The following is a 17,627-nucleotide window of genomic DNA, read 5'->3' as shown; positions in this document are numbered from 1 at the left end:
CGGCAGCGGCGGCCCCGGCGGGCGGGGCCCGAGCGGCGCGGGGCGCCCCCTGCGGGCGGCGGCGGGGCCCGCGGTCACGTGGATGTGACAGCGGCAGTGCCCGGCCAGCCCCAGTCGCGGCAGCGGCACCGCAGCGCCAGCGCCGCCGCCAGCCCGAGCCGGGCGGGGACAGCGGGGCCGGGGCCGGGGCGAGGCCAGGGGGGAGCCGCCGCCGCGGTGCCGGGCGGCGGCGGGCGGGGGGTGGGCCGGGCGCGGCGAGGAGCCGATGCGGAGCGATCGCGGGCGGGCGGCGGGAGCAGCCATGGCGGGGCCCCGCTGAAGGAGGCGGCGAAGGAGGAGGAGGAGGAGGAGAGGGGAGGAGAGGAGAAACCTCCGCATTCCCTCCCTCCGCGCCCCGTCCCCCCGCGCGGACCGCCCGCCCGCCCGCCTCCCCCCTGCATGCCCGGCTGAGACCGCGGGGAGGACTCAGCCACCCGCCGCGGCCCCGCCGCCTTCCCGCGCCCCGCCAGCCGCGGACAAAGGGGGAGAGCGGGCAGCCAGAGGAGGGGAGAGCCCGTCCCCACCGCGCGAGCATGGCGGACCGCAGCCTGGAGAGCGTGTCCCTGCCGCTGGAGGTGCGGGCCCGGCTGGCCGAGCTGGAGCTGGAGCTCTCCGAAGGTAAAGGCGCGGCGGGGCGGGCGGCGGTGGGCGCGGGCGGCGCGGCAGCGGCGCGGCACCCCCGGCCCGCTCCCCCATCGCACACCCTCCGCCCTGCGGCCCTGCGGTGCCGGCCCTGGCCCGATGGCGCCCGGGGGGCTCCCTTGACGGCCCCTGCCGCTGGCGGGGAACGCGGCGCGGGGGTTTTGTTCTACCTGCGAGCCCCCCGCGCTCCGCCGCGGCGCGGGCGGGGGCGGCAGGGGGGCTCTGGCGGCGGGGCTTGGCCGCGCACGCGGTGGTGCGGGAGCTGGAAAAATCCGTAGGGATGCCTTGGAGGGGCTCCTGCCCTACCAGGGAAACGCAGCTTCACGGAAACGTGCCGTGTACCTGCGTGGCCGCATCGAGAGACTCCCACGGAGTCCACGCAGCGTGTGTGTGTGTCGGCTGCAACAAAACACCCCCTGATAAGGTCGTTTTGGACAATACCAGTCAAGTCACTCAGACGAAACGATATATATTTTTTATAATTGCGGGATTTTTTTGAAATGTATAATTGAAAGCTTGTGGTGGCTTCTTGGCGTGGTTGGTTGTGATGCTCCGTCGGTCCCCGGGCTGGGAAGGCGCGCACGCAGCCCGAGCTGTTGCCGTGGCAGGGAGGATGAGCAGGAGCCCCAGCCCGCCCTCCGCTCCTCAGCCCGGCTCCCGCTCCCCTTTCCATGTGTGTCAGCGCCCGGGTAGAGGAGCGAGAGGCAGGCAGCGAGGAGTGCCTGTCAGTGTCCTCGCTGATGGGCACTGAGCGACCAGCGTCGTGGAGGCGATTTTAGTGTATCAGATGTAATCGGTGCTTCCCGGAGGAAGAGAGTGGGGAGTATTTATTTATATATACCGATGCTAGCGTTGGCTCTTTCCTGAAATGCAAATCTGCTATTAGCTGCCTCCTCTTTTTTTTTTTTTTTTTTTTTTTTAATAATGCCCCCAAATATCAGGGTTCATTCACCACCAAGAGGCTACAGCATTTCATAGAAGGGACAAATGACCCAGCGTGTCCCAAATTAGTTATTGGAAGTGGTCGATATATTGAGCTGTCTGTCTGTCTTCTGTCTTTTTGTAACGGTTTGTAAGGGCTCCGAGCCAGAAAGTAAAATGCGCTGGAGCCAGTTTCATCAGCAGGGAGGAGCTGATGTTGACATTGTATTTTCCTTTTAACGCTTTGAGGGTGAAGAGAACGAGCTACTGAGATTGCTTGTGGCTCTCATTTCTGTGCCTCCCCCTCCCTGAGGGTGCCCTGTAAACTTGAAGTAAGATGAGTTAAATACAATATTGCCTTTCTGTGATGCACTGCCAGTCCATTGGCCCTCATCTGTGGTAGCGAGGGTGGGAAGAGCCGTTTATATCATGGTACATGTAATGTTGTTGCTTTATGCAGAAAATGCTTCTTGGTGTGTGTCACATCATTGTCTACACACCAATGAGATACTAATTAAAACAGCTGTTAGTAAATGCTTATAAAAAAACCCAAATCAAACTGGCATAGACCTTCAATAAATATGCTAATGCAGTGTACCAAAGTTGTAATACAGTTTTACGGTGCAGTTTCTGTTGCTGTAAGCATAATCCAAGAAAGCTCTGAGGAAGTGGGACATGGTTTGAAATTGGGCATCTGTATCTGCACTGCTGTAAATTCCCTGCAGCTAGATCTGGAATGAGTTTAGCCCACTGACAGTATCTTTCCTTATTTAACTGGTGTTGCACCCGGCGGACGGGGTGGCTCACGTGTTCTGACTGTGGCAGCCTAAACGAGGATCAGTTGGAACTGGGAGGCAGGTAAAGAACAGGCAACATCACATTTTCTTTGTCTTCCCCCAGGCTGCTCTTGGTGTGTTCTTAGTCAAGTACATGACAGTGTTCAGTGCCTGAGAAAATGAAATAATTTACTGCTTAAAGCTCCTACCTTTAGGCATGTTGCAACTCCTGGCCTGTTCTCAAAATTAGTCCCTACCGAGAGTGGGATCAGTAATTTGTACAGTTTTATTGTGCTGTAGAAGTCTTCTCATACTCTGGCCATGCTACTCTTGAGTTAAATGGTTTTCAAGGCAACTTTGTGTCTCTTTACACCCTGAGCGTGCAGTATCTTATGCTTGTGCTTTGCTCGAGCGTAATGAGCCGAACCACTGCCTTCATTCACTGAGATACATTTCGGCAAGTCCATAAAAGTTCACAAGATTGGGGTTTTAACACGTGTTCTGCTCATGATGTGTTAGGGTGTCTCTGCTGCCTTTGTGAAGCAGGAGACTTTTGAAGGCAATAGGCAACTGCGTGCTTAAATATGTGTTTGGGTCTCATCGATAACATTGGGAGCAGAGTGACTGCTGTAATTTATGCCCCTTTTAAAGTGCTTTCCCGAGTCAGACTTGCTAGGAAGATGTTTTTTCAAGTGCTGCATTTCTGAAACGTATTTGTTGTATTGAGTGTGAGTTTTTAATTTTTGTGTGCTGTGGGTCTTAGAGCTGCTGCTTGTACCCAAGCCACGTGGTTCTCTAGTGCCAAATCCTGCTGTGGACAGTGAAGCTTTAGGAACAGCTTCTGAAAGAGAGCTGCTTCTTTGTGGGAGAGAGAGGAGCACCAGCAGGATTATTGCGTGGTTATTCCTTGGCTGTGAGCTAAAGCTGTCTTCCTTCCTAGCTCTAGGAAGTGTGATAGCGTGGGTCCTACCCACGCAGTGCATCTTGAAACTGAACATAAGATAGCTGGTGTCCCTGTGCCCAGACCTGGTTACTGTGCCACTAGCACAGCAGGCACTGTGCAGGTGTTGTAATCACAGTCCTCACTGGTAGTCGTCATCACACATTTCAATTTGGCCGTGGTATTCCCCCCCCTCCCCGGTGTAGCCGAAATCTGAGTTCCTTGTTCAGCTGCACACTCGCACTCGGCATAGCCTCACTGGCAGCAGGGATGTGGCAGGAGAGCCTCAGGAAGTATCTGCTGGGCAGATAGCACGTGCTTTGTAACCCATGGAGCAAAGTGCCTTTTCTTTTTTTTTAAAGCAGCTGGCACTGCTTGTTTGTTGAAAGGGAGGAGGAAGGTCAAGAAGGCATTTAATGGTGTTCTGCAAAGTTTGTCTCTGTGACAATAGTAACCTGTTGGTTATTGTGGGCAAGCCACATGCCTTCCACCTCCCCTTTGCTGTGGTCTGAATAGGCTTTTTTTGGTTTAAACAATGCTATTTAAAAGGTACTATGGATGCAAATGAGAATAACCATGTTAGATTTTATTAGCTTCATTAGTATGGCTTGGAAGGTGAAGATCAGCCAGCTCAGAAATGCTTGGCAGGTTCCTCTGTGTCTGTGTGCAGGTTGCCTGCCCACAAAGAGTGAGTGCCAGAGGTAGCCTGGCACTCTGAAGAGTGTTGAGAATGACGTTCACAGTGATGTGGTGGTGTGTAGTGTTATATATATTCAGCTTAAAGCATCAACAGCACACTTCTTGTTGGTGTTTTCACTTCATTTTGGGAAGGGGAAATTGCTGCTGTGTTTCTCAGGACATAGGGTCTCAACAGCACTTTAAATTTTATAAATATTGGAAGTTGTGGAATCATCCTTGATCCCAGATGTTCTGGAGACATTTGTTTTGATGTGTTTGAGTGAATGTGCTTGATGCTGGTATGTTACATACATGTTCTTTGACACTCTGGTAGTTTCCCTGAGCTACTAAAGCTTGCACTGAGCAGAAGTAGCCCTTCTAGGCTGATGCAATCAACATGTCACTCTGCAGTAGCTGTTCTTCAGGGCTGCTTAGGATTTTACGAGGTTTTAGTTTTCTAACGATGTATAAAATTGTACTGGGTAGAAATAGATGAATCATCCTATTTTTTAGAATAGCTTGGGGGCTGTTAACTGAAGAACTGATTAAATAAAACCAGGAGTCCTGAAATGTGCTGTCTTATTAAAAAAAAAAAAAAAGTAATTCTACAACCCCTCTATTCTTAAAAATACTTAAGAATTAAAAAAATGCCCCCTCCCCCTTTTCTCATTTTGCCCTCAATTTAAGGGTGTACAAGGTTAAATTGCCCTTCCAATTATTTCGTGAACCAAAATTAATTGGAGAAAGATGCTCTATATTTCTTCCCGTATTTTATCCAAGTGCCAGATAACATAGCAGAAACACTTAAAGAACCACAGACACCACATGGAAAATGTGAAAACCGTCCTGTCCAGAAACTATTCTCCCTAAATTCCTTATTATACTTCCAGTCCTCCTTCTTTTTAAACATGTGAGGTATAGCAGGTTTCTTGTTTTGAAAGTCTCAACTTTTCTCCAAAGAGCACTTTCAAAAAAAGTCTCTGCAGATCTTATTCCCAAAGGCTCTGGACGTGCAGTCACCTAATTAATTTGGTCCTCTGCTTTCACTGTATTGACTGGTTCAATTATATTTGGTAATATTGCTTGGGTTGATTGAGTTACTCTCTGGCCAGGTTTATTATTTTATTAGGTATGAGTTATGTCGTTTGTTGTCTGCATGTAGTTGCTGGGTTGGGACCAGAGATGTGTAGTTAACTTCTCTAGTTATTGTTTCTCCCTAACATTTGCCAGCTGACTCTTCACTCGCAGAGAGGTTTTAAAGTGTGAAAATTTCAATAACTAGCACACCTCTGTGATTTGGGACACAAAGTCATCCTTTTAATTCACTCCTTGAGAGATAGTGCTCTGCTTAGCAAGTGAGTATCACCTGTGCAATGACAGAGTGTTAATACTTCCTGAGTTTAGGTGAGAAATGAACTAAGAAATTCAATACTCACATTTACTTCTTGTTTTTTGAGCTGTTAGGATGCAACTGGCTCGTGACAGTTATTTTTTCTGACACAGAGAGGACTAATTTACTCAAAATACATAAGGCTGAAATTTTCATGTAAGTTATATGGAAGACTAGGGCTTTAAGAAAATGTCCTGGATATCATGTGAATTATGATGAAATCAAGAGCACTGTCAACAGAAACCTTTTTTTGTAAGATGAAGCTCCTCTCATCAGCTGTTTTGTTTCTCTGGTTGTGCTCAAGTTGGAGAGGGACAATAACTTGATGATTTTAAAAACAGATTCAATTCATTAATGAGTTAACCATTTGTATTTTAAGGCACTGGAATTTGAAGGATTCCTTTTATAATTTAAAATATTTTTTATTTGCCTTTTTCACTGTGCTATTTGGACTTAAGGGCTTTTAGTGGGTGTCAAAAGAATTCTCAGCCACTCATTCAGCTGAAGTACATGGTAATGCCTTGTAAAACAGTCTATGCAAATCTCCAGGATGTTCCCAGAACAGCTGTCCTGAAGGCATGCTGTAAATATACCTTTACTGCCAGCTGATGTTGAGCAGCACTGATGCCCAAGGGTTACACTTAATAGATCATGCAGATAATCTTTACTGTATTACACAACTGACATACTCTAAACACTTTTCCCAGGGATGTGTGAAAGTTGCCGAGGGGGTGTCAGTTTTATAGGCAAAGCGGGGAGTAAGCAATGTGTTTCTAACGAGAACACACACTGCAAGGAGCTGCCCTTGGCAGCTCTAGGGTACGTCTGTGTGGTTGGGCTGCACAGAGCAGGGAGCAGGAGCCAGCACTGCTTCCCCTTGCCAAACCTGTGTACACCTATGGCTTCGAGTCAATGTGCTGCCTTTCCCTGGAAGGGTGTTGACCTGCCTTTGTTATCCATCAGAAGGGGAATGCAGTCATTCTCATTCCAGCAAACCAAATATCCTTTGGTATCAGAGGAATTCAGGTTTAGCACACCTCTTTCCTTTGTGTTTAATTATTCTTCAGTTAAAGCATTTTCACGCCATATAAAAGCAGAGATAATAAACTAATTTTTGATGCAGGGTTTGGATTAGGAACAGCAAAAAGATCACTGTTTCTCTGAAGGGAGATCAGCAGATTCCTTTAGGTCTTCCTAGCTCAGAATGGATGTTTGTGGTATCGTATGGAGAATCCTAAATGTACCATAGCTCTTCTATACTTAAAAATGCATTGACTGCGCTTTAATTTTTTAAGAGGCTATTTGTATAACGCGTCAAGCAGGACATATAATTTTTTAAAAATAACTGCTTTAATTCCCCAGCAACTGTCAGACAAGATGAGTCACTGCAGTGTAAGAATTCACCACAGCGCATCACAGATTTGACACAAACTCTTAATCCATGTAAAATTATGCATGTATATTCCCCTATCTTCCCAGTGGGTGAGCTTCATTTTTGCCAAACTCATGATGATCCTATTCTGCCTTCTTTCCTCCCCAGCCTCCTTTTTCTTTTTCCCTTTTCTTCTTGAGAACCTCCTTGCAGTCAGCCACAGCACGGGGTCTGGATGGAGCAGTCTTTTCCTGGCTTATGAAGAGCCTTTCCTGATTGCTAACCACAGCTCCTGGTTCTCTCCTTGACTGTGGTGGTGCGGGGGCATTTCCAAAACATGATTGCTCTCTGCAGAATTCTGGTCTTTCCCTGTATTACTAGGATAAACATACACTAAAAAATGGGAACTGGTTTTATTTAACTCCACTTGGTGCAGTGCATTGGAGAATTGCTCATTTTAGACCTGTGTAAATAAATATTATTTTTTGTTTTTTTTTTTTTTTTGCCCAGTAATCTTAGCTAGGGCTTCTAATTGCTAGCCAGTATTATTTATCACTAGGATTAAATACAACTTCAAAACAGGTATAAAACATACTGGGGACACCATCATATTCTGCAATAAACCAGCAAATATAGGAGTAGAAATACTTAAAGCAATACAGCTTGAGACAGATGCTGGGAAGACCGTGGCCATGGCTTTAGCTGGAGCCTCTTGCCACAGAAGAGGAGGTTTCTGCCTTAAAGCCATGTGAAATCCTAGCAGGGCTCTCTGTGCATGGCTCTCAGGGGATGGGGAGAGGCATGCCAGGGTGCTTCTTGCAGTCCCTTTTTGGAGAGCAGAGTCATTTGCTGGTTCCTGGCAGTTTGGTAGGCGTAGTCTATTTGACTCATAACCTGCAGTGCTTAGAGCGGCATCGAGTGCTGGGGTGTGGATAATTCCACATTATTTTACAGCACAAGTTGATGTTTAAAAGTATATGGTGTCTCAGTGATCTCTTTTTAAGACTATTGTGTTAGGAGGTTGGATAACTAGAGAAAGGACTCTCATGAAGGATCTTGATAACTTGGAAGAGAAGGTGTTTCCTCTGACTTTTGATGGGGCTGTTTGATTTCCAAAGACTGGATCATACATATACTGTCATCTAGGATGCTTGAGGGGGTTTTTGCTTTTATGTGTATGGCTGGGTCTGCAGAATGGTGGCAGTGGAGGGGACAGAGGGATTCTTCAAGTGTTGTCTGCTTATGTAAGTAAAAATGGATGTTAGGACTTGTTTGGTCATATTTCTTTCTGGATCCAGAGTCCATATCTCCAAACTGTGACATCTGCAGTTTCTTCATTCAAATCTTGGCTTGCTCTGTATGTAAGATTAAAATATCAAAAAAAGATCTTGTAAGTCTGGTCTGGTAAGAGCTGCTCAGAAGCCAGAAAAATGTTTCTTAATGAACTCTGTGACAAATACTGAAATGTAAGTAATGGAGCCTGATTTTTCACTGCTGGCTGGTGGTTGAAAGTTTGCCTAGACCAGCAAAAGTTCAGAGACTTTTGGTTGGCGTAGAGACCCAAACAAACTCTTTTTCCTACTGTGTGGATGTCCATGTGTCCATGAACAGCCTGGCAAAATAGAGAGACCCTAGCAACAGTCTCCTCAGAGAAAGCAGCCCTAGACTATTCCATCTGCGTGGACCCTCCAGAAGGAGTTATGTATTCACAGGATGGCCACAGGGCTATTGCATCTATCACTGCCATTTAATGGGAAAACAGGCCAACCTGGCCTTTGGACTTCTCGTATCACACTGCAGAACCGTTCTGGAATTGTACAGAAAATTTCCTTCTGGTAATAGCGAATAATAAAACTTCACCTTTTTTCTTTTGAGGGGATATCTTTAGTTGTATTAAGTCATATTTTTTGTTGTTATAATTGCACGGAGAACGAGCAAAATTTAGAATTTTGTGTGTCATGCCTCTTATCCTTATTGAAAGAGATATTCAAATAATCAAGTATTTTTGGTGAATAATTGAACAATTATAATTGTCATTGTGGTGACATGCAAGCAGTTCAAATTTAGTAAAGAATCTTGAAATAAAAATTGCGTTTGAAATGCTGTATTTCTTTGACAGATGCCTGAGGATGAACAAACAACATTTACCTAGTAAAACACCACAATGTAGGAATATCTCTGCTCTTTCCTGAGTGATGATAATGGCAAACCCCTTTGCTGAATTTGCTGGAAGAGCTTAGTTTCATTTGCTATATTTTTTTAGTCTGAAAAAAAATGATTACATTCTCTAGAAAATGCTGTAGGTTTTCTGAGTGTTGTGAAATGAAGGGTTAACCTTTTTTAGGAAAAAGTGCTGTTGGGCTGTGGAGTGATTTTTACTTGTGAGAGGGAAAATAACAGGCAGTACTTTTAATTTGCTCTGCTTTAAATTGTCTCCATGTTGTAATAGAAAAAAGTTGATTTGTTGTGTTGAGAAACAACAGGACTATCAGCAGGTAAATTTAATCTTTTTTTTTAATGATGAAAAGAAGTCTTGTGTTTTATGTTTATGAATTTTATGCTGTTAAAGTTTGACACATCCCAGTCACAAGGTTATATCCGTGTCTCTTACAAACTGACTGACTCTTACAAGCTGACTTCAGTCATTTGAGTATCCACACCACAGACTTGGGAGAATTGGACAAGCAGTTCAGAAGAGATCTGGAAGAGTGACCAAGAATAGAGGCTTGGACGCTGAGGATTAAAGCAGTCTTAATAAACACTGTTTACCAGGAGAAAAATTGGAGTTTATTTTGATTATTTGAGAAGCCTTGTGTTGGGGATGGAGGAATACTTTCTTGTACCGCAAAGCATTAGCAGTCCAAAACACGAGAAGATTGAACTCCTAGGAATGGAAATTAGACAAATGGAGGTTGAAGATAAGACAGAAAATATTAATAACGCTAGATAAACACTGAAACGCTTGCATAGAAGAGAAGACTCAACAGCTTTCTAAGAAAAATCTACCCACAAGCAGAACTGATGGAAGGCTCCTTCCTAAGACATAATAAATGTGAGAAGTTTGTGTGTGTACATAGGTATGTAAACCACAGAAGCTACCCTTGACCAGAAATATACTGGTTTAAGTACTTTTGTAGTGGCATTTTATAAATGTTTTAGTCCAATATTATGATATATGTTTTCCTGGTAACTCCAAAAGGCACTGCAATGTCTTAGAATTTCAGGTTTAGTATGTTTTCAGTATTTTACTAGAGATGACTTGACATTTACTTGCAGCAGTAATTTGTTTTAAGTCAATATTGAACACTGTAAGGATGTGCATACATTACAGTTTGAGAGGGTATCAAAGGCAGCCGCTGTGATAATACTTGCTTAAATACTGGCTACTCATATATTTGCCTGTAGCTCAGGGGACTTCTGTATAAGCAAGAAGTGGCAGAAAAATAACATTTTTAAAAGCTTCTAAAGTTTATTGTACTTTGCTTAATCATTGGTTTTTATGTAAAGGTACTGCCTATTGTAATAATTTGGATAAAAAATAAGAAACTACTCACTTCCTCTGAAGATTAATTCTTCCTGCATTCTGTTCCTAAGGTTGCTGTTTGATCTGATGTCTTTGCTTCTGCCTCAGTGGCTGACTGTGGTAACTTGTATTTGCTCTTCATTGCAGTGATAGGTGAAGGGTGTAGGAACAGCAAAAGTGACTCCGTGCCTTTGTGCTGGCACCTGAACGTCTGTGTTTTGTTTATTGGGAGTTTCACAAAGCTGGTATCTTTGACCTCCAGCAGTCACTTCTGGAGCAGGGTGAAACAGACAACGTACTCCTTTGTTTGCAGTGGGAGAAGATATTTGCTGTGGCTTAGCCCTGACACTGTTCTTCCTGAGCACAATCATCCTGTGTCTGGCAGTGTCTGCTGGTGGCGCTTCTGAGGAAGATGAGGGCTCCTGGCAAGTCTGATATTTCTTCCTTGGCTTTGAAGGTCAGCCTCCTGTCTGTTTTTTGTTCTACAAAAGATGCAGTGTGGCCGAGCCAGGTGACTAGGGTCACCTTGTGAAAAGTGAGGAAGCTGCGTGTGGGATACATTGAGCCAGAAATAGCCACAGCGATGTTAAATTTCATCTTTGACTGCTGGACCTTTCAGAGACATTTGGTAACTTGTGGAAACCTAGTCTGTTAGAGCTTTCTCTCCATAGGATACCTTTCAAACGAGTACAGGAATCCTGGAGCCTTTCTCATCAGTGCCAGTTTTTCTCTCCTGGGAGGAATCCCAGCTGGTTCATATACCAACTCTTTGTACTATTCAAGAAATACTCTGGGCTCTTTTCTGTCCTGAAGATCATCCAAAAACCACAGCATCTCTGAAACATAAAGTCCTCTTCCTCTGTGATGCTATCAGTCATTCCTTGGTGCTGGTCTGGCTTTGGCTGACCTGAAAAGTGCTTTTCTGTGTATTTTGATAAGGTAATATCACCTGCAATGTTATGTCTATTGCACATCATTCAAAATGTGAAATTGCACATGTATGTTTCTTCAAATGCACATTGGCTCTTCAGTATTGTAATTGGTTACTTCTGGTAAATAACAAATATAGTTTCAGATTTGACTTTCTTTATGAGCCATTCCAGTGCTGGATATATGCTAGAAATAATTGCACGTCTCATCTGCCAACTTGATTCTTTGTACCTTCTTAGGGCCAAAGCAAATTGAGTATCTAGGACTAGATTAGGCTGAAATTGGGAAGAGGAAGCCGCCTCTTCTTTAGAGTGAGCTTTCGAAGCATGAACAGCTTTGTGTTCTGAATTTTAGTGGTTTTTTACTCTGTAATAAATCTGCTCTAACTCAGACACCCAAAGAAGTCTCTCCTGACTTTTCCCTAGAATAAAAGGTTCGTTTTGCTAATGGGGATCTTGTAAAATGTGATAGCATCTACCAGCTACCATTTCAAACTACCTAAATGTCTTACTTAAGTATTAGTGAAACATATTATGTATCCTTGTCCCTCAAAAATTGCTCGCATAGTTGTGTTAGAGTTAAGAGAGGATAAAGCATGAAAGTGGCTGCATCCTTCTGAAATACTGTGGCACCTGTTCTTCTCCAGGCTCCTTTTGAGAATATAGTATGGCTGTTGTCATGGACTGGGTTACCCACTTCACTGGTTTCTGCATTCCACCCCTGTGCCCAGCACAGACAATAAAGCAAGCACACCTCACAGCTGAGTTCCTAGGAGAGCACAGTAGGAATTACAATAAAATTACAATAGGAATTACAGACGAAAGGTGATTGAAGTCTCCCCAAAATAGCAGTGTGGAAGTACTTCCAATGTACAGGCTGAAGCTTCATTTTCAGGGGCTTGAATAAGGAGGGAGTATAAGTTTTTCCAAAATAAATGCTTGTATTTATTTTTTCACTCAGAATGAAGTCCAGTTCACCTAAAAATAAATGGCAAAAGCTACGCTGGCATCAGGACTGCATTAATGGGTGTACTTCCCTTAAAGCTATGTCTGTGAATAGTCAGAAGCAGTCTGTGATATTTAAGGATCTGTGCTCGGGTGTGTGGCAGAAAGAAACAGACACTTTTTCTTCACTTTGTGTGTAGTCATTGGTGGTACTAAGAGAACATTTTGTGTTTGGGACAGAGCATTTACTTATATGGAGCAACAGGCAATGATGTACTCCCAGTGGAAAGATGGGGACCTCATTCAGGCCTGGGAAACCAGTCCATATTTAGAGAATTTGTTACCTGTTTGCTGGAAGGCACTCGTAGCATTTCTGGTCCTTTGTGAAAGGTAATACATGGTTGGTATCACCTGTTTCTGTGTGACAGCGAGAGAAAGCCAGCATATGTGCCTTTTACTTTTGCTTTTAGCTGCTTCTCACCTTTCTGTCTGTTTCCCCCCATTGTTTACTTTCTGACTTTCTTCTCTCTAAAGGCATCTGGCTGTGGTGTGGCCTGTCAGGGTCATTCCACCATCCTGCCCCCACCTTCCTTGGTCATCTCCTCACCACTACTTAAACAGTAGACCTGGTGCAGGATCATCACGTAGGTAATTCATGTGATGCCCCTTTTTGCAGCTGCTTCTTTTTTTCACGTGTGAAAGATTGCTCTTGAGGCATGTCAGGGCCAACATGTTGCAAACTGAAATCTTTGTTACTCCAAGACAAAAATTTGCTTGAAATCAACTTAAGAATAAAACTTGTTAACTGCTGAAACTCAGTCTGTAGAGACACTAACTGAGTTATGTGTTCTGTTAGTCATGCTTGATGTTTGCTTTTTTGGTTATTGATGTTTAGTTCTACTTTGTCATGTTTGCTTAGAGTTAGATTTGGATATCCTCCATGCAGTGCAAGGCATTTATGGAAAATGTGCATCTTAAATTTCTTGAAATCTGATCTGGAGCTAAGTCATGACATCTATTTTCCATCTAAAAATGCATTTCTCTTAATTATATCCCCATTCAGTGTGGGTGGGGCTTTTTTCCCCTCAATTCACGTGGAACCCACACTAAACAAAAATACAGCTAATAGAGCCTAAGATTGTAAAGAAACTACTTGCATAGAGCTGGCAATGCTGTCTACATGATGAAAGTAATTTGAATTGTTCAGGCATAAAACATGGATTAGAAACTGTATCTTCAAATCATCTTTGCATATTTATGAGTACACCTGTTATATAAGCAGTGGAAAGTGCTGAGATTCCTCCAGCCCTCTGCCACGGTATGCAGGGTGAAGGAAAACAAGATCGTTTGTCAGTTTAAGTCTTTCAAATCCAAACTGGAGCCTTATCTGCCTAATAGCCTAATACCAGAGAAAGATACTGTTTGTGTTCAGCAGGGCTGTGTTCATGTGACTGTCAGGGGCTGAATTACTGCTCTCAGTGCTATATAAAGATTCCTGCTCCCACCCTGCCCCTCCCCGGCGCTGTCATTTAGCACAATGTGCAGCATGGCTGTAATACGTCCCTGACATACTGAAACGTGTCTCCTTTCACACTTGTATGTGGAAAAGAAGAAAAAAAATAAAGGGTCTTCTTCTTGGCTTCTGTTAACTTCCTAGCCACGGAGGGTTCAGCGCCAGCTGGGGCAGAGTCATGTTACTTGCACCTATTTTCCAGCACCAGGCCTATATTGAGGGGAAGAGTTGGGTTGTGTGATCGCTGTATCCTGCACCTCTTCTCTGCTCAGTGCAAGTGCTATGCCCAGTTTAGCCTTTGGTGTTAATATGAGTACCCACAAAATACAGCTTCCTGGGGACCCAAACTTGGAGCAACAGGACTGAGGGTGCTGTATGATGTGGTGTGAAGCTGGATTTTGAAAGTCCTTTTCCCTGTCACTGCTGCCTTGTTGCTGTTTGCAGGTGGGTTATGATTCCAGTGATGTCTGGGTTTACAAACAAAAAACAAAAGCAAAAGAAACAAGAAAAGGAAGAAAATATCATAGACTTTGTTTTTCCTTTCCCTGAGTTTCTTTTTGTAGCATTTTAAAGTTGGATCAATTCAACAGTCTGCTATAAAGTGCAACTTCAGAAGTAACTGCACTCTGCTGAGAACAAGGGCTCTGAACAGTATGCATGGAGGAAAAGATGGATGCATTGGGAAAGGGTGCATGTATAGAAACATCTAAATCCAGTTTTTCTGCTGAATAAAATATTTATATAACTACACTGAACGTAAGGAGAACATTTTGTTACTGTGAGGCACTGTTACAGCTTGCACAGGGGGACTCCCTATCCTTCGAGATGCTCAGAAGCTGTCTGGACGTGGTTCTGGGCAACATGTTCTAGGTGGCCCTGCTTGACAGGGAGAGTTGGACAAGGTGACCTCTAGAGGCTCTTTCCATTCTCAACCATTCCATGATACGCCCTGAAATTTCCACCCTTTCACACATGTAATTGTAATTTCACGTAAGTAATTGATAAGTAATTTTGTGCTTCCCAGCACGTTTCTCGTGGGTCACAAGCTGTATGTGGTTCTTGGAATGGTGTACTTGGCCTCTTCCTGCAGTGTGTTCATACCTGAGATCTGCTGTAACACCAGGTTTTAAAATTCTGGAATGTAATTATGCCTTGTGCACTTTAGTGATAGTCAGCAAAAATACACCACGTGAGAGGTGAAGCACAATGCATTAAATAGGTATTTGGTTTTGAAATAGTTTCCCTTAAAATAATGTTACTGGTTTTTGTATGCAAAACTTGATAATGGCAGTAAATTTGCATCTTATGTAAATGAACTAGAATCCAAGCATGGGTAAGGGCGCTTGTGATGATTTTAATACTGTCATTATGATCATCACTCAGGTATATGACTGTCAATTAAACAATTCCTGTTTTTTTTCAGTATGATGGAAGTATATGCTTGTTTGTATCTGTGGAAAAGTATTTCCTTTGGTTCTGTCAGGAGCAGGGAAATGAGCAGGATTGAATGGCTTTGAAAATAATTTTGTTCAGTTACTTATTAACACTGATTTTAGATATGAAATTACCTTGAATGTTGATGAGATCTTCTATTATTTTTATTGAAATCTGTTTTGAGAGTTGTATGCAGCTGTAATCATGTATATTTTTTTGAAGTTTCACGTCAGTAATGCACTAATGAATCCCCCTGGCAGAGGTAGAAATCAGTCACCAATACTTTGGCATTGTAGAACAACCCCCAGTAAAAAGCCTTCTTTTGAAAGCGATTTGGTGGCTGTGGCCCTCAGCTGAATGTTTGGCCTCACGCTGTTAATGCTTTCCCAGCCACCAGGCTTTCTTCTCCTCTCTATAAAAAGCGAAACTGGACTGTATTTTTTGGGGTATGAACACAGCTTTTAAATATGGAGGAACTCCCATATCCACATTGTCTCCTGACTATTCAGTGAGCAGCTGGACATAGCTTTTGTGAGAGAAAGTTATGTAGAGTATGGTCCCAGTTCAGCCAGGCATTTTAGGCATGTGCTTCAGTCTCATTGATACTGCCAGTTTAACTTAAACCAAATTGTCACACATGGAGAGAGCATATTTGTCTCCTGCATGGAAAAAAAGAAAATTGCTGGCATCTTCATTGCTTGCTTAAAAAAGAGAGTCAGTGTTAAATCAAGGGATCAACAGTCTTTCTTTTGGATTACTGAGTAAATGGAAAGGGATCTTCAAGCATTTTTTGTTTAAATGATGCTTCACTATATGTTTAGGGTCAGGTCATTAGATGAAGAACAAAACTGACCATACCTGTGTCTCATTTTCTATGCTTCCTGGATGCTTTATTGAATTTGTAACAAAAAGAGAGTAACTCCATGAGGGTGCGTGTGGCTGAAGAATTCAATCATACAATCCGTGTTCTGGTGAAGGATACACTCAGCAGCTTGTCAGAAGCCACATGTCGTAGAGAGAGGCCTCCTGTCTGCAGCCAAATGTGTGAAATCACCTTAGGGGATCACAAGGCAGGTCCTTGCCTTCAAGACAGTGAGGAAACAAGGGAATACAGTGATTGCCTTTCCTCCTAAATACAAGTTGATCTAAGCAGCCATTTTCTGGAAAATGATTTGAAGCTGTTTCTCTTTACCTTTTGCTGCAAGGCAAGAATCATGAGGAAGCAAGGAAGAATTGCTCCAGCCTTGCTCTTTCTGCTTTTTCTAGTATTGCCTTAACAAAAGTGGTTCATAGCCCAATTACTATAATCACCCGCCAAAGACAAAAATGCCTATCTCCTGCTTTCCAGGGCTGAGTTTGCAGGTCAGGGATCTGAAAAATCTGGATTCAACAGGGTAATATCCTGAGGACTGTATTCAAGCCATTCTCTTATGGGAAAAAGAGGCAGTTGAGGGATGGGTGAGAAGATACTTTTAATTTTTTTGCAGGATTTTCAAGAAAAGAATGGGGGAGGCCAAGTGATAGGTGTCTCTTTCTTTGTTCTTTGACGTTGTATGGCAAAGGCATGAATTGTTTCTGTTTTAGGAATTTGAGAGTGTATTGCTGTGTTCAACACATGAGATAAAAGATTCTGTTCAGGACCATGCAATACATTTATGACTAGTTTTTTTATTTTCATTTTCCTTTTACCATCCATCATGATGTTTTCCTAGTGTACTTGGAATCTACTGAACCTGGTCTGAAGCCTTATGGTTCTCCCACTGAGTTAGTTTTGCTTCATTAAACTGTATGAAAATGTAGTTGATTCAAAGAGCTCAGTCCTCTTGCAATATCCAGCATTTATGGTGGTTTAGTTCTCTGTGTTTCATAAGATCTGAATAACAGAAACTTTTGATTGTTTGTGTAGTGAAAGGAATGGCCTGCAAAGTCAAGTACACAGTAGTTTCTACCTACTGCTATGGGGTGAGGAGGGTAAGAAGTTAGTCTGTCACTGATAGAATAATTAAAATTTAGACATAAAGATGTGGACAAGGACTATGTATTCCATTAAAGGCTAAATGTGACACATTAAGGAACTTAAGAATTTAGCTGTGGAAACATCTCTTTAGGCAATGATTTATTTTCAGTGATATTTAAGGAAGTGACTTTTGAAATGTAAAAATCTGTACACAGACGTCATTATTTTTGCAAGCAGTGTGTGCGTGTATGTAGGCATATTTAAAGATATAAAGGAATATACATTCATAGAAGGAGGGGAAGGAAAAACCTCGCACACTGACTCTTCAAATGAACAAATCTTCCCACTTAAGGGAATGTTATGGGAGGCAGCAGCTCCCTTAGGGATAGGCATGCGCAAGTTACCCCCTTCTGAGTCACGGATTTTTCCGCAGCTTTGTGGCTCAGATGTGCAAGCCCCTTCCCCACCATGCTCCCAATTCCTTAAATAGCAGCTGAGGTCAAGAAGGACAAGGGACAGATCACTGTCACTAGGAGGCCTTCTAAATCACACCAGGGTATGTGGGGTT

The 17,627-nt window shown here is 43.4% G+C and overlaps 1 protein-coding gene across 8 annotated transcripts in view; it reads left to right on the top strand.

Moving 5' to 3' along the window:
* The first annotated feature begins 290 nt into the window (after positions 1 to 290).
* The window catches only part of DIP2C (disco interacting protein 2 homolog C), a 310,705-nt gene continuing 293,368 nt past the window's right edge, over positions 291 to 17,627 (top strand). For all 8 annotated transcript variants that reach the window (XM_069006440.1, XM_069006439.1, XM_069006436.1 and 5 more), the window contains exon 1: positions 291 to 657. In XM_069006440.1, coding sequence (XP_068862541.1) covers positions 573 to 657 — 85 coding nt within the window. In that variant the 5' untranslated portion in view covers positions 291 to 572. The remainder of the gene's footprint in view (positions 658 to 17,627) is intronic.

Source organism: Aphelocoma coerulescens, chromosome 2 (genome assembly GCF_041296385.1).
Source record: "Aphelocoma coerulescens isolate FSJ_1873_10779 chromosome 2, UR_Acoe_1.0, whole genome shotgun sequence".
NCBI classification, from domain to species: Eukaryota; Metazoa; Chordata; class Aves; order Passeriformes; family Corvidae; genus Aphelocoma; species Aphelocoma coerulescens.
The sequence above is the reverse complement of the archived record's forward strand: the minus strand, read 5'-3'. Positions and strand labels throughout refer to the sequence as shown.